General features: G+C 38.4%; 4 protein-coding genes across 4 annotated transcripts; 1 reads left to right on the top strand and 3 right to left on the bottom strand.

The window, feature by feature from the left end:
* Positions 1-282: 282 nt before the first annotated feature.
* On the top strand, positions 283-4946 carry LOC101298403. Its single transcript, XM_004294929.1, has 9 exons — positions 283-329; positions 869-1127; positions 1493-1618; positions 1729-1768; positions 1861-1943; positions 2679-2756; positions 2886-2939; positions 3136-3270; positions 3377-4946. The coding sequence occupies exons 2-9, from the start codon at positions 870-872 to the stop codon at positions 4781-4783; spliced, it is 2181 nt and encodes a 726-aa protein (XP_004294977.1). The 5' UTR covers positions 283-329; position 869; the 3' UTR covers positions 4784-4946.
* A 193-nt stretch (positions 4947-5139) lies between these two features.
* LOC101298104 lies at positions 5140-7510 on the bottom strand. The gene is made up of 4 exons (XM_004294928.1): positions 7063-7510; positions 6868-6957; positions 5908-6080; positions 5140-5761 (listed from the first exon to the last, which is right to left on the bottom strand). Exons 1-4 carry the CDS (start codon positions 7382-7384, stop codon positions 5567-5569), a joined length of 780 nt encoding a protein of 259 aa, XP_004294976.1. The 5' UTR covers positions 7385-7510; the 3' UTR covers positions 5140-5566.
* A 425-nt stretch (positions 7511-7935) lies between these two features.
* Positions 7936-11208, bottom strand: LOC101308273 (probable pre-mRNA-splicing factor ATP-dependent RNA helicase-like). Its single transcript, XM_004296121.1, has one exon. The coding sequence runs from the start codon at positions 11206-11208 to the stop codon at positions 7936-7938; it is 3273 nt and encodes a 1090-aa protein (XP_004296169.1).
* Positions 11209-11874: 666 nt separating this feature from the next.
* Positions 11875-19560, bottom strand: LOC101297815 (E3 ubiquitin-protein ligase BRE1-like 2-like). Its single transcript, XM_004294927.1, has 18 exons — positions 19287-19560; positions 18471-18632; positions 18281-18368; positions 17947-18177; positions 17638-17805; positions 17155-17348; positions 16973-17056; positions 16743-16862; positions 16477-16660; positions 16201-16361; positions 15699-15770; positions 14933-15009; positions 13614-13808; positions 13431-13503; positions 13073-13297; positions 12798-13000; positions 12358-12520; positions 11875-12237 (listed from the first exon to the last, which is right to left on the bottom strand). Exons 1-18 carry the CDS (start codon positions 19398-19400, stop codon positions 12106-12108), a joined length of 2646 nt encoding a protein of 881 aa, XP_004294975.1. The 5' UTR covers positions 19401-19560; the 3' UTR covers positions 11875-12105.
* Between the last annotated feature and the right edge of the window lie 2575 nt (positions 19561-22135).

Below are 22135 nucleotides of genomic sequence, written 5' to 3'. Positions count from 1 at the left end.
GGTTTCTGTTCCTACACGAAATCAAAGACTTGCATGCGAAGCTGTTATTATTGTCGATCGCTATAAAACAGTTTAAGAAAAAAAAAAAACCAATTGAGCTTTTAGCGGGCTAACTACGTGTCTAGGCGGTCTGGGCCGGAGTGGGCCTAGAGGGGCCGGGCCGGGGTGGGCCTAGAAGGGCTGGGCCGCTGGGGTGATCCACCAAATAAATTCGGTTCCGACTTCCGACCTTCTCTCAGTCTCTTGTGTATTCAGTTTCATTTGTGTTCTAGCTTTTCGATTGTAGTAGGAATCAGAAGAAGCATTCACTACAGTTCAGTCTAACGCAGGTACTCAATCTCTTTTGTTCTGTCTCTTATCTCTATACTCTGTATCTATATATCTGCGTATATATAGGTTGAGGCGAGTTGGGTATTACTATTTTCTTTAAGGAAGAACATTTCTTCACTGTGTTCATCTAAGTCTAGAGGAAGCTAAGGAAAATAAAGAATTGGGTATTCTTGGGTTGTGATAAAGATGTGTTCTTTCTCTGTTTTGAGTGTTATAGAAGTTCTTTGAATTGTCATTCTCAAAAAAAAAAAAAAAAAAAAAAAAAAAGTAAAACTTTGAATTGAGGATACCCAATTGGGTTTGTATGTTTAGTAAAGCACTGGAATTTCTATCTGGGTTTGTGATTTTTGGAGTTACTTTGTGAAAAATGAGCCAAAGCTTGAGTCTTTCAGTTTCATTTAGGATAGGCAAGTGTGTAGTAATGTGCCAATTTGAGCTATTTGGTGCACTTCTGAAGTTTAATCGAATGAAACCTCGATTCTTGAATTTGCTAGCTGAAATGATATTTATGTTTGGTGGATTGATTTATACATGGCAGGATGAGTGCAAAGGTTGATACATCTGCATCAGCAACTGGTGGCCAAAAGGTCTCCAAGTTTGCTGCTAAGGCTGGATTTGTTATACCGAAAAACAAGTTGTCGGGTTCACTGGTGCCCATCTCTCGGGGAGGTAAAAATGTTGGTGCTAGTGATTATGGTAGTGGAGAGAGTAAGAAACAGGTTCAGAGGAAAACGAAATGGGGTGCTGATCTGTCACAAGATGCTTCTGTTAGAAAGGGAAGAGCCTTAGCTTATCAGGTATTGTATGGATTCTCTGATACTCCTGTTCTTATTATCTTTCTTCTGATGTTAATATATTCTCATAATTTGTAACCAAAAAAATATATTCGCATAACTTAAAGATGCCAACATTCTATAATGATAAAACCTAAACCATAATTTATATTTATGGACATAAAAATACGGTCTTAAGGCATTTGTATTGTAGCCCCAGTTTGTGGGGGAGTAAAGATTGGTCAGTGGCAATTTAAGCTTTCACATTTCCTGTTGGGTGATAAAATGTTGGTCGGCGTGTTCTGTGTGAAAGGTTCACATAGAATCCTCCTATTCCAGGTGCCACTAAGTGATATTACTGCCCTGTTTGGTGGTACAATTTTGAGCAGACTCGGGTGGATCAAATTACACAACAGCTGAAATCGGGAATGTCAGAGTTTGGTAACAATGAGAACATGCCATCAGCAACTCAGGATCCAGACCACAGATCCTTTACGTATCAAGTTGACAAGGAGGTACAATTTACTTCAGTTTCCCTACAAGTTAAATCTTATTTGTTTCATTAATTACTTTAATGTTTGAACTATTAATTCTTAAGCACTGATTATAAACTACGTTGATGTAGGGTGCAGAACAATTGGAACTTGAAAAGCGGGAAGCCATAGGTGTGCTTGATGGCCGTCTCACATTTTACCTTCCTAATTCTTATGTTATGCGTACCCTGCTTGATTAATTTTTGACTTTTGAGTATATTCAGGTGAGATACTAAAGCTGAATCCAAGTTACAAGGCTCCATCTGATTACAAACCTTTGTTGAAAGAGGCTACAGTTCCTGTTCCTGTAAGTTTATTATCTGTCTTCAATTCCATGTGACACTTCTCTATTTAGTTCTTTGGTTAAGCTGTACAGAAGATGAGAGATTATACATTGTTTTGATTAAATGTGATATATAGTGCACAGCAGAGAACGTTCAAAATAGAATTGCAAAAAAAAAAAAAAAAAAAAAACTTTATGTGTTCTGTCTAGACTGATTACTTTTAAGGAGAAAAGGGACGTTATAGATTTCAGTAAACCAAGGTTTTTTTTTGTGATAAAGTTTGGGGTTAGATGATAAGAGTGTCTTAGACCTCAAAATGTGAATAATTGTTTTTATCAATTGGGGTTGGAAGGTTAATTAGTGGTTTAACAGAGAACACAAGGATTTATAAAGCACCAAGAGTGTGAGGAAACATGACTACCTGGGACTTATCCTGATGGATATGTGGCCTAACCTATATGCTTAACAAAAGTTGTCAGATAGCTGACTTCAAACTGGGTATCTACTTCAAACCGTAATTGTGATATACAGATTGATCGGCATTTTAAGTTTCTAGGTCATGCTACTTCTGCTATTGATCTTTTATGGATCCAAAAATTGTAAGGATCTGTAAGCTTATGGCCTTTGTTGTTGAATAGGATTAATAAATTCCAATGGTCAGTTGTTGAGATTAATAATAATATTATCTAGATTTGAGAACAATTTTCCCCAGGTGAGTATAAGTTTCTGATGCTAACATGTGGTAAATGCTTGTTCAGGTCAAAGAATATCCTACATACAATATTCTTGGTCTGATATATGGGCCTGGAGGTGATAATCAGAAGCAATTAGAAAAGGTAAGAAGTTTGTGTTAATGCTCAAGTGGGCTAATATCTACCACTTTCATGAACCATGCGCATGTGTTGATGATCTTTGTGTTGTATGTTTATTGGAATATAATATATTAAATGATCAATGTAATTTAGGAAACAGGAGCTAAGATTCAAGTCTACGGTACCAAAGCAGTGACAGGAGAAAAGGTAACTATTCTCCAAATTTAAAACAATGATGAGTGAATACCAAATCATGTTTCAGTTTTATCATTATGTCTTTTAGTCCTTTTATGTTAATGTATAGTTGTATACACAAAATCTCTAACATGGACTTGGTTGCACCAAGTCGGAACATAGTGCTCTGGCTTTAGCATTGACTTTTCATTCTTGAACTTATTTGCAGGCTGAAATAAAACAGTATGCTGGGAGTGAAATCCAGGCTGAATATGAAAAGTTATATGTTCATGTATCAGCTGATACATTTGAGAAAGTAGATGCAGCTGTTGCTGTAATCGAACTGCTAGTCACCTCTGTATCTGTGAGTTTCAGTATTTAAAAGCCTTCTAATGCATTTCCCGTATTATGTTGTGACCATTTCATCAGTTAGTATTGTTGTATTCTTCTAATCATTACCTTCCATGTAGGGAAATATGTCGGCCATTATGGGTGATAATGCTCATGTTCCTAGTCAAGGCCAGGACACAACCACCTCAGATATGGTTCCTACTACTATCATAGACCAAGGACCGGTGCTACCAGCAACAGGACATACACAAACTCTACCAAATGGGCAGTTTCAGTATCCTGGTTCATTTTACTCTACAGGCCAACCTGGCAGTCCAATGAATCAACTTGGCTTCACACCAATGAATTCTCAAATGCCAATTCTAAACAATGCTGCCCATCCATCAACACCTCCTTTTAATTCAACAATGCCAGCTCTTCTTCCCCATATACAACACCTACCACCATCAGTTTTGCAGCATACATATATGCCTCAGACCAGTCCTGGTTCTCATGGCGCACCAAGAAACTTCTCTATGATGGCTTCCCAGCCTTCATCAGTTCAATCTAATGTTTCAGCTCCAGTTACATTCTTGGGAAACCAACCCCCACCAACAGGCCAAAGTAATCATCCCCTTGCAAGAATATCTGACTGGCAACAGGCACCTGCTGGAAGCTCTGGTGGATGGAGCATACCACCGACATCTGCAGGTTTCAGTAATAATATGCATATGGCACCTAATCCTCTAAATCATCTCAATGCAGCTCCAACTTTTACTTCTTTGCCGCAACCTCACCCTCCTACTTTACCAATACTGGCACTTGCTCAACCCCAACCATTTATAAGCCCTATGTCAGGCTCTGCTCCAGCTCCTTCTTCAGGCCTAGTTACATCTCTACCTCCTCCTCATCAATCAAGAGTCCCTACTTCGGTCTCGGGAAGTGTACAAAATTTCAATCCTATAAAACCACCAATACTGACAGCTCCAAGTCCTGGTGACTTCACTTTCCAGCCTCACCGACCGCAAAGTCCAGCCTTTCAAGCAGTTCCCCAACAAAGCAATCAGTTTTCAGTTCACAATGCTCACCCGGCTGGACCAATGGGGCGACCTCAGGTAATGTCTCTACAGTTGCCTGTGCGACATATGACTCCTCAACCTTGCAATCAGGTGTTACCAGGGCCACAGGTGGGTGACCAGATTAGTCAACCTTCAGCTCATATTTCTCCTATTCAGTTTGCCAGAAATTCAACAGTTCCTCCCAGACTGGAAATGTTTCCAGATGTCAATCCTGTTGCACCTAGAATGTCACTCTTGCCAATGAGACCAGGGAACTTCAATCAAGCTCACCAAATGCCCAATTTGCGCAGTCCTTTGCCTCCAATGCCAGGAAGTCGTAATCAGTTTCAGCAAAGTTATCCTGCTCAATTGGCTCCAAATCAACAGTTCATCAACAATCCATATGCATCTGGCAAGTTGTCTAATCCTGGAGGACACCAACTTTATGATCCATTCTCTCCCAATTCTGACTCAACAGCAAGGAGGTAATCCAGCATAGATGGGAAAGCAGGAGAATGATCCATACTAATGAATGTATTATGAGCAGATAGTCTAGGATTTGTAAAACAGATATAGTCTCTGCAGGAGTCTTCAATATATTAATTTCCAAAGTGTACACAGATCATATATCAACGTGCTGTTACGCTGCTTTAATCTAAGTTCTGAATGGACAGAAATTTGTATTTGCCATATTTTTCACACGGCACTATTAGCTGTAATCTAATTTTTCTAGCATTTTCTTCATTTAAGTTTAACACGTATGAAATTCCATTAGATTGTGTGAAGGTTTAATGAAATGAGTGAGGTTTACACCGAGCCTTTTCTCTATTAACTTCTATTACATTAGTCTTGTGTGACTGCTTCGGAGTTAGTGTACAACTGCTGAACAAAAAGGAGATTTCTATCTGCTTGCCAACGGCCACAACAGTAGTCCTGTGTGTCAGCGAGCAGATACTGAGCAAGTGAGCATACAGGAACAGGCTGATCAAGAGGTAATCATAACCGCATCATCTCTTTTTGCAGAACCACACCCTGATTATATGGTTGGTGCATTGGTGACTATATTTGTGGTTCTTGGCCGAGTACATTAATGACTAAGATTGAAAGCAAAATAAACTTGTCAAGATCACATCATTTTCCTACTCGTCTTTTTGAGTGAATGTTATCTAAAATGCTGAGAACAAAGGGTAGACGCCAAACTTCATTTGATATTGTGCTATGTACAAAGCCGAAGTGAATACAAAACGAGTGAAATCATGAAAAGTCCATGACTCAAATGGAAGGACCAGATCTGAGCACCTTCTCTAATTTCTCGGCTTTGGTGTAATCCTTTTCTGTAAGAGAACCAGCAGGAAAAGGAGTGATTTCCACAACTAGGTGCGGGGTTGGGAGCTCATCAAACAGAGCCCTCACATTGTTGCAACACACACTTTCTCCATGTGCAGTCTCCCTTCTAATCTGACAACCCTATTAATGCCAGAAGTTTGACAAGTGAGATCACATAGGTCGTCTACTATTCTATTAAGAATTTAGCTAAGAGGAGAGACAAATGTAATCAAATGGGAAGGAAATGAAAACGGTTTCCTCAAAATTGATCCTCAGAATTTTATTACCTTGTGGGAGGAGGCATCTATAAAGTGGTCATCATCCGACAATAAAGACGCAATGGCTTTAAGAACACGCCGCCCTTCAGATTTAGATGGTACCCTGTAATTCCTTCTGAGTGTACCCTTTGTGGTAGGATGCCATTTGCTGACTAATTTCCTTCTATCAGCTGCGTCTTTCACTGATGAGACAAAATAAAACACCAGGGACTTAATAATGATAATGATGATAAAAGAAAAGGAAAATGCAACCTAATGAAAAAAGGTGTGAAATGGATACAACTAACTACAAAGGTCAGATTATCTTATCTGCGAAAGCCTTTAATCTTACATAAATTGCAGAACACAAGAACATTTAAGGTTCCTCATTTAATACACTTCTGTTAATTGTTGCATCAATATCTATCAAGTAGTTGATCTTTTAGCTTTCGAGGTTGTAGCCAAGAAGCTAACAAGTAAGAATTCAGGAGGTGATAGAAACAAAATAAAAGGTTCCATCACTTGCATCATTTGATAACCTTGGAGATCAAACTAATATACATACACAAACAATGATGTCAATACAAACTAAGAATATCTCACCCACTAAAGCGTCATTTAACTGAATCATATATCCCTCAAAACTTCATGGTGCTCAGGATACAGAAGCATTGGAACTCCATTCTAGCTATAATGACAAATAACCAACATTGACCTCCATATTCCAAGCAAAGACATAAACTCGCAGAATGAAAAACACACTTAGCCATCTAGCATTTTCTCCATACAAGTGCCGAAGAGTACCAAAGATTGAACTTAATTGCCTCAAGGGATTACCTTAAGGCATACCTTATCTCCAATCAGCAAAAAACCATTTCAACATATCTAAACATTCCAAACTAAACTCTGCTCAAGTAAAGATATGCACACAAAAAAAAAAAAATGCTGATATGTTCAATATGAGAAAGCAAAATATAAAGAAACACAAACCTGGTTTTCCCTGTATGCTGTTCAACCACTTAGAAAACCCCAAATCATCAGTCTCAACACCAACACCACCACCTTCACTCTCACACAAATCTGAAAAACCAATAAAGATCAAAACTTTATCAACAAAAAAGTGAAAAACAACTAATGGATTAGCTTGAAACAAATTGAAAGAAAAATGGGGATAACAAAGTAGACCTGAGACAAGTGGGTTAGCTTGAGATCCAGCTAAACCAATCTTCAAGAGAGCATAGAAGATGCAAAGCCTACCAGCCCATAAGACTGGTGCTTCAATCAGAGAAGCATTGATGGAAAGTGATCTGGGTTTACCGAAGTGTGAGATTTTGGTGAAAAGGAGGAAACTTTGGAGGGCATTTGTGGTGGGTTGGATTGGAAAACCAAGAAAGAGAGTTTTGGGGAGGTTAGAAGTAGTAGTGGGGCTAAGAGTCTTGAAGGTTGATGAGGAGGTGGATTGGAAAGGTGAGGATGTGGTGGTGGTTTGAACAAGAGAAAGAAGCATTTCTTGGGTTAGTGTGAGAGTAACAAAAATGACTAAAGTGATGGAGATCAGTTCAGTTGTGTCATGATATGACCAAGCATTATGTTGGGGGTCAAGACGACGACGTTTTGGGGTGGGGTGGGGGGGGGAGAGAATTTCGGAAGATGGTGAGCTACCTCGGATGTGAAGAGATTTTTCAACTTGTCGCACTTGGAAACTACCAAAATTTTAACATGATGAAAGATTCGACATGGAGCAGGACCTTTCCATATCTCTATTAGCTTTCCCTAGATTCTGCAATCTCATCTCTAATCAGCAACATCAACAACCCTTTGAGATTATTGACACACAGATCAGTAAAAGTGTAAAACAAGCTATAAACTAATGAACAAACCAAGTGAACAAACCAAAACAATTTTAAGTCTTAAAAGATTGAACAAACCAAGACAAGTCTCTTTTAAACTAATGAACAAACCGAACTACAAACGTTTAAGTTCTTAAAAGATTGAAAAACATGTTCTTATAATAAGGTCATCAACTTACAGTATCTAATGCACAAAATGTAACATAAATCAACCACGGCGTCTACTAAGGCGCCATGAGTTGGGTTCATTATATCTGTCATACAAGGGTTCGATACGTTGTTGACGCTTGCGCTTGGTCATCTTGTTAGGATCTGCAGCTTTGAAGAACCTGGGAGCCAACTCCACAAGCCATTTGGGATCAATGGCTGTCACCTCTCGCATGTACTCCTTTGTAGTCATAACCAGCTCATTGTAGATGACCCAACCTGGTTGCTTCTGAAAGAGAGCACTGCTTGGGTGGATGTACACTGGCTGGTTCTCTACAAAGGTCTTGTAACCTTCCTGTGGATCCTTTCTAGCTACATGGAAGAAAAAGCCGGCCGTGATTGCCTTGGTGATCTTTGTGTAGTTGTTTCCGGCACTGACAACATCCAGCCTGTGCTTGTCCATGATGCTCATGAGCTGTTTTCGGACATCCTGCGCGCGCCTCAAGGAGCGAGACTGAAGAAAGTTTTCGAAACACCATGGTGTTGAATAGTTTTTTCCTTTCCAAGCCTGGTAGACTGCAAGTAAAGTAAGATGGTCTCCTTCTGGCTGGAAAAACTTTGCTCTCTTCTGATCAGCGCGGTCTTGTTTCTCCCTAGGCCTGTAAAACACATTGCCTGTCTGAATCATTGCTATGATGGTCAAGATCTCATCACTGCATCCGAGGTCCACACTTGCGAGTAGCATCTTCGAGAGGGGTGGTTCTAGAGGAAACTCAGACATTTTCATTCCTAGTCTGGTTATGAAACCCTCTTCATCAAGTGCTCCTAAGCTGTACAGTTTCTCCATGGCTGAAATGAGTGACTGCGGCGTAGGAGGATCCATAAAATCAAAAGAGAGGAGATCATTTATCCCCATAGCTTTCATTGCAAGCACCGTAGACGCAAGATTTGTCCTCTGGATTTCGGGGACTGTAGTAGGACGCATCTCATTTTTGAAGGCACTCACAGTGTAGAGACGGTAACATTTCCCCTCGGCTGTACGCCCGGCACGCCCAGCTCGTTGCTTGGCTGATGCTTGTGAGATTGGAGTTATGACCAGTGAATCTAGCCCCAGCTTTGGGTTATAAACATTCTGCTTTGCAAATCCAGGATCAATGACATAAATTATTCCATCAATAGTCAGAGATGCCTCGGCAATATTAGTAGCCACAACTACTTTCCTCTTCCCTGGTGGAGCTAGATCAAATATCCTAGACTGCATTTCACTCGGAAGAGCACTATAAACCGGTAAGATGATCAACTCGGGTATATTTTTAGGAAGAGCTTTCATCCTCTCATAAAGAACCTGGCATGCAAAATCAATCTCTTCCTGTCCAGTCAAGAAGAGAAGGATGTCACCTTCTGGCTCTTGCAAGTGAATCTGCAAAACAGTGATAATAGCCGCGTCAAGGTAATCACTTTCTGGCTCCTTGACATACATTACATCAACTGGATGAGTTCTCCCCTCGAAAGTAAAGATCTTGGAATTGTTGAAATAACCTGAAAACTTTTCTGCATCCAAAGTAGCAGAGGTAACAATCAAACGAAGGTCTGGTCTGCGGTTCACGAGTTGCTTCAGTAATCCAAATAGAACATCTGTGTGGATTGTCCTCTCATGAGCTTCATCAAGCATTATCACTGAATATTGCATAAGGTCTTTATCGAACAAAATCTCCCTAAGAAGCATACCATCTGTCATGTACTTGATGACAGTATCTGGTCCAGTGCAATCCTCAAAACGAATGGCATAACCGACTTCCTCCCCCAACCGACAGCCAACCTCTTCAGCAACCCTTTTCGCTACTGACATTGCCGCCACCCTACGAGGCTGTGTACATCCAATTCTACCCTTCGTCGTGTAACCTGCTTCTGCAAGATACTGGGTTAGCTGTGTTGTCTTGCCAGAACCAGTCTCACCAATGACAACAAGTACTTGATTCTCATTCACTGCATCAATCACTTCTTTCCTCAGCTTGTAGATAGGCAAGCTCTTCCTTTGTTCCTGAATCGAAAGGCTTGACCTGTTCCCGAAACTAATAGCCTTCCCATAAGCTTCTTTCTTCCACTCAGGTACATCATGAGCTGACAAACCAACACCTCTAATTTCCTGTGCAAGATGCCTCTCACCATTCTCTGGCATTGGATCTTCCCACGGACGATTCAAATCCTTCGGTATAGAATCCAGCACAGCTCTTTGCTGCTGATCACGCATCTCTCTACGCTCCTTGACCAGCGCAGATTGAAGTGCAGCAGCACGGCTCAGTGATCCTTCTGGATTCTTAAAGATCTTCACCGGCGACATATCCACAGAATACATGTCGTGCCCTTGCAAAAAGGCCGGCGCTTCCTCATTGAGCTCAATTTCAAGCTCTTCCTCAGGTCCCTCATCTTTATAGACCATCATTATACTATCCACTTCCTCGTCTTGATAAATCTCTGCATAATCTTTAGCATTCAAAACACCTGAAGCAATCAACTGTTTGATTTCCCACCTCTCCGGGGAGCTTAGTCTCTTCCTTGGCCTACAAGACTGGACAAGACTATCCTCCTTAATCCTAATCCCAGAAAGACTAGTCCTGCTCGCAGTACCATCCCTTGACATTAACGGGTTGGAGTTACGAGTATCATAGCCTGAACTCCTCGTAATAGGAAGCAAATCCTTCCCTGTCTTTTGATCAACATCTTTCATTGAAAGACTCAACTTCTGACCTGAAATCGAAACCACCTTCACATAAACTTGATGACCCCTCTTCACCACATCTTTAGCATTACTAACTCGCCTCTTCTCCATCTGCGAAACATGAACCAGACCCTCCTTCCCTCTGAGAGAACTCAACTCAACAAAGCAGCCTGTATCCATCACTCTTGTAACCATGCCCTTATAAACACCATACAACTCTGGCTCACCGGAATTGTACGCTTGATCCTCATTACCTCTGCTTTCTCTTCTTCTATCTCTAGGCTTGTCTTCTTCTCCCTTAGAACCTCTGCTCTCTCTGCTTCTATCTTTAGGCTTATCGTCTTCTCTTTTGGAAGATCTCGGGTTCTTCTCCGGAGCAAGAACTGCATGAATGATAGTGAGAAGATTACGGACTAAGTAATCAGGGATTTCGGCAGCGCCATTTTCCTTCAATTTGGCATTGAATTCCTCCACACTTTTGCTGTTCTGTCCCAGATCTGTTATGAACTCAGCTAGAATTTTGTCTCCATGCTGCGGCCCTAGATTGGTTTCAAGTTCCGAACAGACTTTCGAAATCAAGGAAAGTTTCTCTAGCTTCTTGACATCAACATCCATTGTTGAGTATATGGTAAAATCAGAGAGACTAAAACTATTATTCTCCAAATTGGAGCATTATTTATATAGCCTGTACAGAAAGCGTGATCAATCTAGATTACGATTCCTAACTACATAGGGAATCCAGTTACAAATTGAAGAGCACATGAGATAAGAACTAAAAGTTCTGACGTATTAGGTTCCTAACTACACAGGGAATCCAGCCCATGACAAATTGAAGAACATGAGATATGAGAGAATTGAAAGTTGTGATTTCAAACATATAGAATGCTATGTCTCCCCTGAGTGTTGTGGCAATAGGGTTTTGGGGTGCTTTTTCTTTTTGCTTTTTGATTTTCCTCAGTTAGTCATTGTAGACAGGTTAAGACTCAAGAATATGATATAACAAGCAGAGGACGAACAAACTCCCTCAGCTGATGCTTTACTTGGTTACAGAGAAGCCTCCACTAGATATCATCAAGCATAGCATCAGTTAGTTCTGCACTTTTAAATTGCTTGCAAATATCATCAACCACTTAATAACAAGACTCCCTATTTCAATTGAACCCGATTACCTGAACACAGTAGGACACTTCAAACATTCAGATACAGGAATTTCGGAAAGAGGCACCTTTCATCAGATTTTGGTGTATGATAAATACAATGCTAACTAGTACCAAAATAGATGAACAAAAAGGTAACGGCATTGATATTTAACTTATTGTTTTTCTTTTCTGATATAAATTAGTCATTTACAACAAAAGAAACAGACTGACCAATACCAAAACTATACAAAACCACAGCTTGGATTTATTGTCACAACTACAACAATCAAATACTATGCTATTCACTATACCATACTGCTTAGCAATAAAAAAATGGGGGAGGCCGAGCCATCATGATAACAGGGTAGTGCTTTCATATCTTTACAAACCGTATGTCACTCTGACCGAACGGAGTTCCACAAGCAGGACACTTTCGGTGACGGATCTCTAAATTCTTTTGAACACAGTAATTGCAAAATAGATGAAAGCACTTGACAATTACCACCTGACAATGAATTAAGGAACCAGAATCAATCAGTTCATCATAAGATTTAACCAGAGTAACAAAGATCTCAAACACTAATCACTGATCAGACGAAAAGAAAGATAAAATATTCTTCCTTACCTCCTTGGGTCTGTCCGTACAAACACTACACTGCAAAATATTCTTGTAAAATTTAATTTCTGATTGGAGTTTCTGTATTGCAGCCTCTCCAGTTTCAGAACTCATCTCAGCAACCCTGCTGTTTAATTCATGTAGCTCTTCCTCGATATTCTTCCTCAAACTCCTACATACCCAGTAGAAAACTTGTCAGGACATTTAAGAACAGAGTATTACAACTAATAGATCACAAGGCAAAAAGAAATCTTCAACACCAGAAAAACCCAATCGAGCTATACAGATTATAGCAAGAAAGTTGTACACAGTATATATCGCATCTGAGAAAGTTATACGATAGTATGTATAACTGCACAATCGTAGAACAAAAATGATTCTTTCTTATGAGAAGAAAATGAAATAAAAAATAACATAAGCCATTCTAATCAAGATGGAGATAAAACTACCTCTCATTGTCTAATTCCAATTGGATATCTTCAATGTCCTTTTTAATACGTCCATATTCCTTTTCAGAAGATGCAACAGCATATTTGAGCCACTGCAACTCCTTATCAGCATCAGCCAGTTCCCACTTTCCAGCTTCTAGATTGACTGAAAGGTGCCTGTCTTCTTCGGTAGATTTCAAGGCTTCTGCTAAGACAGCCTTCATCTGCAGGGCCAAATCGTGGTTGAGAACATGTTGACATATATAGTAACTTTGTCTGCATGGGAGAAACCGTACCTGTTCGTCGTCTTGAGAAATTCTCATTTTTAGAGATTCTACTGATGTATTTACTTGTTGAAGTTGTTTTGCCAATGCCTGCTTCTCTGAAACTAGAAAGCTTTGTGCTTGCTTTGTCTTCACACTCTCAGAAACGAGCTTGATATTATAATCATCCCTCTCAGTCACTAGCTGCAACAGATGCTGGTTTTGGGTCTGCATATCTTCATATGCCTGACCAATCGTCTGCAGGTACACACTAAATTACTCAGGAAAAAGAAAAGGAAGGAAGAATGAAAATGAGAAAAAATCATAGGTTCAATTATGAAGGAACAAGAAATTGATGGTATCAATTTGAAGACAAGCATTGATAAGGCACCTCAATTTCAGATATATAAGCTTCTGCCTCCTTGTCTTTAATTTTGATAGCCTCGGTAAGCTCCAGAAAATCCCTGCAAATAAAAACAATAGCAGGGAGTTACAAGTTTCCCATATACTACATAAACTTGATCTCTAGAAGGCTTAATCTACATATATGCAAATTGAACTACGAAAAACACACCTCTCAGATGCATCAAGTTTGGCCCTTGAATCAGTTATTTCGGCTTCAGTGGCTGCAAGCCTTTGCTGACAAGCAGCTTCGGCTTCATTGGCTGCTTTTACCCTTAACTCTAGACTATGTTCATCTAGTGCATTTTTGAACATGTCAGCTTGGGAGTGAGCTCTGTGTTCTGATTCTTTGATTTCCGACAAGTCTCTAAAATGCAAAAACCAAACCTCAAATGTACTGGGAGAAAATCAAAGGCCCACTTATAAATACAACAAAAGCTCATTCAATGAAAAATGGAAAAAGCAATCATTTAGATCCAACCCACGAATCATATAAACAAGGAAACTATCTTATTCCAATGTTAATGTAAAGATGACAAATAAACAGAGTGCACAAAGTTATGAAGGTTGGAAACTCAGAATGCCAAATCTATTGAATTGCGGACAACAACTCACTGTAAAACTCAGCTATTTCATTCACTCAGTTTATTAGGATGTGCAGCGTAAATTACAAGCAACAGTAAATAAGAAACAACTACATCCTTAATCCTAAAGCACCAGAAGATAAACAGATGCATGACAATATAGCGGCACCCAGCTTATGTTATATTAAATCATTCCCATTTTATATGTTAAATTTACATGCCAGACCAGATAAGCTAAGTCCACTATACCTTCAGGGAGCTGCATATTTACAATTAACTTGTGACGTAGGATAATCCTCAACTCAGAGTTTGTTGAAGTCAGTTACCAAAACACGAATAACAAACTAAACTCAACATATTCTTATCTTAAAGCATGTTGCAAAATTATTTCTTCCCATTTTAAAGACCACCCTGACATTTTTGTGGACACCCAAAAAAAGTGATAAATGGAGAATTTGTGTGAAACATGTCCCGGAAGCAATAGTTGTTCGACTAGGGTTGGTCTTGTCCAGAAGATATCAAAGATTTAACCATATAAAAATCACAGTTCAGGAGAACAATTTTGTGTAATAGTACCCAGTTATAGATTCCCCAACTGGAGATTGTTCCAGAAGTGCAACAATAAGTTGTCAATTCCTTACAATGGTCCTATGTGTTTTATATTAAAAGAGATAATCTTTGAGCATATATGAGAATAATTTCATAGATTAATTGACATAGATATCACTTTCATATCATAGAGTAACTCCTACCCCAAAACAACACAATGGCATCCTCCAAAGGTTGGAGCAAATTTAAAATAAATAGTTAAATAATTAAAATCAAATCTTTAAAATATATATAGTAGCTTATGTTCTAACCACAAGGCCTGTACAACCGCACCTAGCACCAAAGAGAACAGAATTACCTGTTTCCGTAGCTTTCCTGAGCATACAAGTCCAAGAAGATCTGAAGTTCCAGTTTCTCCTTCTGCAACTTCTCAATCTGCAATGTGTTACGATCAGTCTACAACTCTTCACCCTTCAAATTTACAATGTTTTTAAACGGTCAACATGTACTAACGACTCCAGAGTTTCAGTGACAATATCAGCATACGACCTTTTCTCCCCATCTTAGCTCCACACATATATATTTTATTAGACTCTCAACCTTTTTACATAGATTCCTCCCATTATTACCAAACCATAAGGTTTTACTGGATTACTACCATGATTTAATTAAAATAAACTACCCTCAGAGATATATTTGAATCATGCCTCCATGTCATTCTTGTCAGCTTAGCCTTGTGGCCAGAAGATCACTCTAAACCATTGTCACTGATCACAATACAGCATTGCCACTGTGGAAATGGAATTTCACGAAGCTCTACACAGGCAAAGAAATTTCCATATATTTGATTTGACAGGAAAACATAAACTGAACCCTAAAGTCAAACTGAAAATTAAATTCTTGAATTGGATAAGACTTATAATTAAACAACAGGTATTGATATATGAAAAACTTGCATGTTGGCTGTAGGAGATGATAAAAGCTGACACATATAAAGGTAAATTTAAAGAGCATTCACAGGACTGGAAAAGTATAATACTCTATTAAAAAGGTCAACAAAAATCCGTAGGCAAGATCCATCCGAAGTAACGGCAACTGTAATCAATAAAAGAAGAGGGCCTCACCAATTCCTTAAGAGACTTGATCTCTATCATCTGTACAGCACATTTGCTTGCTAAGCCGTTCCGCTCGTTTGTCTTTCAAAAAAAAAAAAAAACAAACATAAAGTGGAGAAGTTCAGAGAGTATTCCACATTCAAAACTTATCCAAAGTCAGATTGAAATGGATAAGAACCATAAAAATCCAAGCAGACGACTTAATCAAAAGACTTCTTCACTCTGAAGTTCAGAGAGTATACTGACACCCTAGTTGTGAAAAACATACTCCCCTTAATTAAAATGAAAGAGAAAGTACAAAATTTGCATGCATTGTTTAATGTGCATGTGTATGTGTATGAACTTTATTTTTTCTTTGGGTATGAGTGTATAAATTTGATTCGCCCAAAAAATCATACAGTTCACCACAACCTATTCTTTCTGTATGTACGAGCATGCTTAATCAATATTACACCAGAAACTAATAAACTATGACTGACGGAGGCAAGAGTAACTGGGAATGGAAGTAAACCTTCGTACTTAATGAAGCTTTTAAAGTCTGGGATTTCTCACGCAAGGAAAGTGTCTCATGAGCCGTCTCCTTCCACTGCTTTAACTGAGTTTCCATCATTTCCATCTCTTTGGACAAAGATGAGGACATCACATGGAACTCTGATGTAATGTCCTTTCTTCCTGCAGCATGGAACATCTCTAAGTACCAAATGCTTTTCAAAAAAAAAAAAAAAAAAAAAAAAAAAAACCTACACACACAATTATTATGAAACGTTATCGAACTCAAGTAATTTACCTGAATTCTGGACAGCTTCCTCCATGCTTATCTCTAAGTCATTTTTTTCAATTACGCACTTCTGCAGCTGAAGCTCTAGTTCCTCAATCCTAGAATCATTTTCATTCATTGTCCTGACTGCTTCTGCAGACTCAGCTTTGAGATATAATTCCTTTTCTCTTCTCATGATAACAGCCCTGTCAGCCTGAAAATACAGATTTAGAATACATCACTCACAGGACAAGTTTTCAAAGCATCTGCAAACACATAAAACAAAGCAACTTAACCTGTAAAGAACCAGTCAAGGCTTTGTATCTCTCCACTTCAGCATTCCAGTGCTGGAGTTGATCATTTAGCATAGTGTACAGTCGAGATGAGTGTACATATTTTTCATCCTTCACTTCATTCTGTGGTAAATATATCCCAAGTAGGATGCTTTAGTAAATAAGGAAATGCAAGCTTAATATAACTATTAATTTTCAAAATATATAAATAAAAATATATCAAAATCAGAGACCTGAAAGTCTTGCAATTCTTTTGACAATGCTAGATTTTCTTCCTTTGCTTCTTGAATCTCAGAAAGGCGGCTGGCTGCAAGTATCTGCAACATATGCACAAAACATTCTACAGTTATAGAGAGAGAGAGAGAGAGAGAGAGGGAGGGGTCCATGAAAGAAGTTTTGGGCAACACATGTATACCTTTGTTTCATCGATTGAATTTTTAAGTTCCTGCAAGCTTATTGTCCTTTCTGTTGATTTTTCAGGTGACAAAGTCCCATTCACTGCACCAGAAGGAAGGTTGTGCATCCCAGATGCAACGTCCTTTTGCATTTTAAGATTGACTAGTTTCCTCCTACTCTCCTCTAGTTCAGCCATGCTGTCATCGAGATCACCTGTCACTCATAACAGACCATGTACACGTCAACAGACAATACCCAGCTGGAATCACTAAAATTCGGTCATTTCTATATTTTCAATTAATTCAGCATATTCCCTAAGATCTACAAGTATTAAAAGATGGTGTTGAATCAACATATCTTGCTTCATAGCTTCAATTCCCTATGAATCAGAAAGCTATTAGACACATGTGGCATCAGTTATCAAGTGTACACAACTAGACATTTCTAACAGAACTAAAGCACATAAAACACATAGATATGTGGGAATAACCATCTCAAAAACCTGTAATTCTTCTAATTTCAGATTGATCTGTTGAATCGCCACTAGCGCGAGTATGAATCACATCAGCATACTCTTTATGCTTCAAATGAAGGATATCAATCACTTGATGTAGATTATTAGCCTCCCTTTCAATCATATCATCAATCTTGGATAATTCAATGATAGCATCTGACAATCACACAAAAACAAAAACTATCTGTAAGTCTCATGATGCACTTGCTACTGCAAAACTTAAATTGGAAAGTGAAACATAACTGTACGAAATTAGGTTGTAAAGTTATCAGTTTATTGACTATCACATCTTCTAACCTTCTGAAGTTATCTTTCCATTCAAAGTACGGGCTATGTTCTCTGTTTTTTCCCTCTCAACAGTAATTGTATGTTCCAAGAGTTTCATCAGCTCCCTAGTTGATGTATGACGCAGAGTGAGAGCTTCTTCAACAAAGTTAGCAACTTCATTAACGTTGTTAGCTTCTATAGTATCTCTTTGTAGGATTCTACAAAGAAACATCTGCTCCGCAGGGCATGATGGAATCAAACCTGAAATTCACTTCAGGTCAATTCAAAACAACTAAAATTCCAATTTTGTAATTAGAAATCATGACAAAAAACAAACAGAGATGCATAAAACAACTAAATGTACCGCGAGAATAATCAGCAGAATCCAAAATTTGCAAAGCATTTTGGCCTGCTCCAGCACATGCTCCAAGAAGGGCTACATCGTCAACTAACTACACAGCACACAATGAAACCCCATCAGAAAATACATGTTGCTGATATAGAAAACTGGGTCTGAAAATGGAAAAGATACGAAACAAAACATTCATCATAACCTGATTCCATAGCTGATTCACTGCAATTAGCATGTCATCATAAGAACCTTGCTTCGCCTTCAGTTCTTTGATGTTTGCTTCAAGATCTTGCAATTGGTGCTTCTGTTTGTCAATCTGCTGAAGCATCATCTGGTTCTGGTACTGGAGAACTGCAGCATCGACCTGGACATGCATACGTGAAGGAATCCAAAAATATGAATCTTTATATCATTCAAATCATATTTAAAGTACAAATGAAGTACATTGAATTATAACCAATACACTAATCTAACTATTAACAAATTCATCTCAACTCCAAAAATGGCTTCCATCTATATTCCTTTGTCCTACACTTCCTCAACCAAACAGAACAAAACACAATATAAACAATCACAGAATCACATCCAAATCAGTAAACAAAAACACCCAATGACTCCAATAACCATTATATCACACCAACTCAAACAAGAGTGAAGCTTTGTCTAAACCCTACTACCTATATTCAAAAACCACCATCTCAATTCCCTACCCTTACACTTACTAAACCAAAACACATCAAAACACAATAGTAACAATCACACAACCACACCCAAAACAGTAAATGCAATTCCCAATGCCTCCAATCACCAAAAATTGAACCTTTATCCCAACCCAAAAATCCCAGTTCTAGCAGAACCCAATACCACCAATCCCAAAACACTATCCAAACCAGAAAACCACCACCCAACAACTCCAATTGAAGCAAGAACCAAACTTTCCTCGAACCCAGAACTCTATACCAATCCATGTTTTCATGGGCAAATTCAAAACAGGAAAAAGAGAGATGGGTTAGATTACGTTATGGTGGTCATTAGGTGGAGAGGGGTTGGAGCTTCGGGCCATGGCGGAGGAGAACGAATTCAAATGAGGTCTCTTCTTCTCTGGCTCATCCGAGTCTGAATTGTTTTCCATTTAAAAACACCAGTGCTTCACTCTGTTTTTAGGGAAACCTGAGCACCATTAGAGCTTCTCAGTTTCTCGAGGGACTGAGATACTGAGTTTGAGGACGACGCACCAGAAAATCACCGGAAAAAACTTGAAGTAGTTCAATTTTCTAAGTTAGAATCTTTTCGGGTTTTTTACTCTCTCCAAGGAGAAAAATAATAATAATAAGAACAATCTTTTGCTTGGGTCGGGCCTTTGTGTCTTGGTGAATGAGGGCCGTCCGAGCAGAGTTTTACTGTTTATACGTAATCGAGTTTATGGTGAGCATGTTCCCCTGGTTTGTAATTGATCAATAAATCATGTTTATCGAATTTGCTTTGATGGTATTGATTTGGAAGGAGATTGAATCAGGAAACGTACGATGTGATTTGTATTTTAGATCTCGTTTTAGGAATAATATGTGCAAAGAAATCGATATGATCAAAGACGGGAAACAAATTTACCAACCACCATTTTGTGCCCACCTACCTAATCTAATGTCAAGTGTCTTTTCTCTTAATCAGCTTTAACTATGGTTACAATATAAAATTGTAATAAATGAATTATATTTTCTTTTGATTTTAACTTAATTTTTTTAACAATAATAAATTAAACTTTCTGATCCATCATGATTTCACATGTTTCTATCTTTCTCATCGTTATTTATATATATATATATATTTATTTATTTATTTATTATACTCATTTCTTTTGGACGAATATTATACTCATTCATAAACTAATAATGTCAAACTTTTCATGAATGGTAATTTAACTCAACTCTTTGATTTTTATGGTGTTATAATTGTCAAGGATGCCTTGTTATTAAGTTCATTTTGTTGTTTGTCCTAGTTTTTTTTTTCCTCAGCATTTTATTATGAATAGAAATAAGAATCAATGGTTCCTTGAAGCCATACAAATAGAGGTGCTTGGCGTTGTAGATGCTTAGCGCTCAATTTGATTATTTAGAGTCAAATTGGATATTGGGTGTTCCTCCCTAAAAAAAGAAAAAAGAAAAAAGAATACCGGGTGTTCTGAAAACAAAAGCAAAGACCTGTGGGTAATAAAAGAAAAAAGGTTTGCACATGTTTGAAATCAACTTAAAAGAAATAATAAAGACTAATTTAAAAAGAGTTAAAGTTAAAATAAATAAAAAACATAATTCATTTATTACAATTTTATGTTGTAATCATGGTTAAAGTTGATTAAGAGAAATGACACTTGGCATTAGATTAGGTGGGTGGGCACAAAAAGGTGGTCGGCAAATTTAGTTTTGATCAAAGGCGGTTGAATCGTATTCTGTTGGCATAGTAGTTTGGATAAAAGTAGACGAAGATATGGAAGTTAGGTGAGTAAATAGTTTCTGATTTGGCCGAATCACAACTACAATCTTTCCCGAAAACTAACAGCGAGAATAAATGATCTCGATAATTGAACTAATTATAAGGTGACGATCGTGTGGGGTGGCGAGAGTTTTAGGGTTTAGCTTTGGTGGGGCTGCTTTTGAGTTACGGCTTCGCGGCAAATGGGGTTTCTCTCCAATTGTGTGGAGCTCAAATAGTTTTTGAGACAATTTTCATTTTTTATAATAGAAGTTAAGAACCAACAGCCAAATGTTTGTAGTTTACCAAATTTACAAAAGACAAATATGGAGTATCGGATTAACCTGATAAAATGAAAGCATACTACTAAAGAAACTAGTATGCTCGCAGTTATGCAAACCTCGAATCAAAACGTAGTCTTGCTTCCTACAATTACCTATGTATCTAGATCAACTTGCCTAGCACGCACTTGTGGTACAAGCAATCTATAAAAATCTTCATAGCATATACATGTATAAAACAGGCAGCTACTAGAGACTTAATTAAACCCAGTCTAAGTTATCTTCATATATAGCATATATGTATAAAATAGGTCACTACTAGAGACTAAAATCCAATCGAAACATAATTGAAAGATTTCAAGCTCATGCCCTTCCGGGTTAGAGCTTTGACTTCCTACAGCCTTGAGTAAAACCACGTACTTCTTCGTTGAAACCCATCGTTTCGCATTTGAACCTAGGCCAAAAAGCCCATTGATGGGTATCACATATGAACCTAGGTCCAAAAGCCCAGAGATGAGTTTCATCCCAAAAGCTCAGTTCCAAAAGCTAACTAAAACAAGCATCCTAGACCGAGGCGCATACGTACCCAGGCCCAAGAGCCTGAGCCCACCTCTAGATCCCTTCCACCTTCATCAGAGACATGTTGTCCGGAGGATGGCATGGCCTCCCCCGGGCCTCAGCTTAAAGCAGCTCCCGACCATCTTTAATCAAGGGGCCTAGTGCTGCAGCCAAACCCCTATGTATTTGATGCACATCGCTCTCAATCAATGTCATCTGCTTCACCGATCTTCAACACTAAACATCGATAACGCCTTGTCGTCGACATCCTTACTTGCTTCCTAGTTTGAGTCGGTAAACCCCGCTACCGCAACTCGAAAACCTAAATTGGGTTCACCTCTCAAGTTCGCTCCAACAGTCTCGGACGTCTCGCACTTTTTTCATGACCTCTTCTCTAGTTTTTGAGACAATTTTCTTTTGCATGAAGCCATGAAGTATATTAGGTTTAATCGACTCATCCAATTATAATTTATAAGTCTTCTACTTATCCATTGAAACTTAGGTAGGGATCTATGACCGATATATATATATATATATATATATATATATATATATATATAAT

Source organism: Fragaria vesca, linkage group LG3 (assembly GCF_000184155.1).
Source record: "Fragaria vesca subsp. vesca linkage group LG3, FraVesHawaii_1.0, whole genome shotgun sequence".
Classification (NCBI taxonomy): Eukaryota; Viridiplantae; Streptophyta; class Magnoliopsida; order Rosales; family Rosaceae; genus Fragaria; species Fragaria vesca.
The sequence above is the reverse complement of the archived record's forward strand: the minus strand, read 5'-3'. Positions and strand labels throughout refer to the sequence as shown.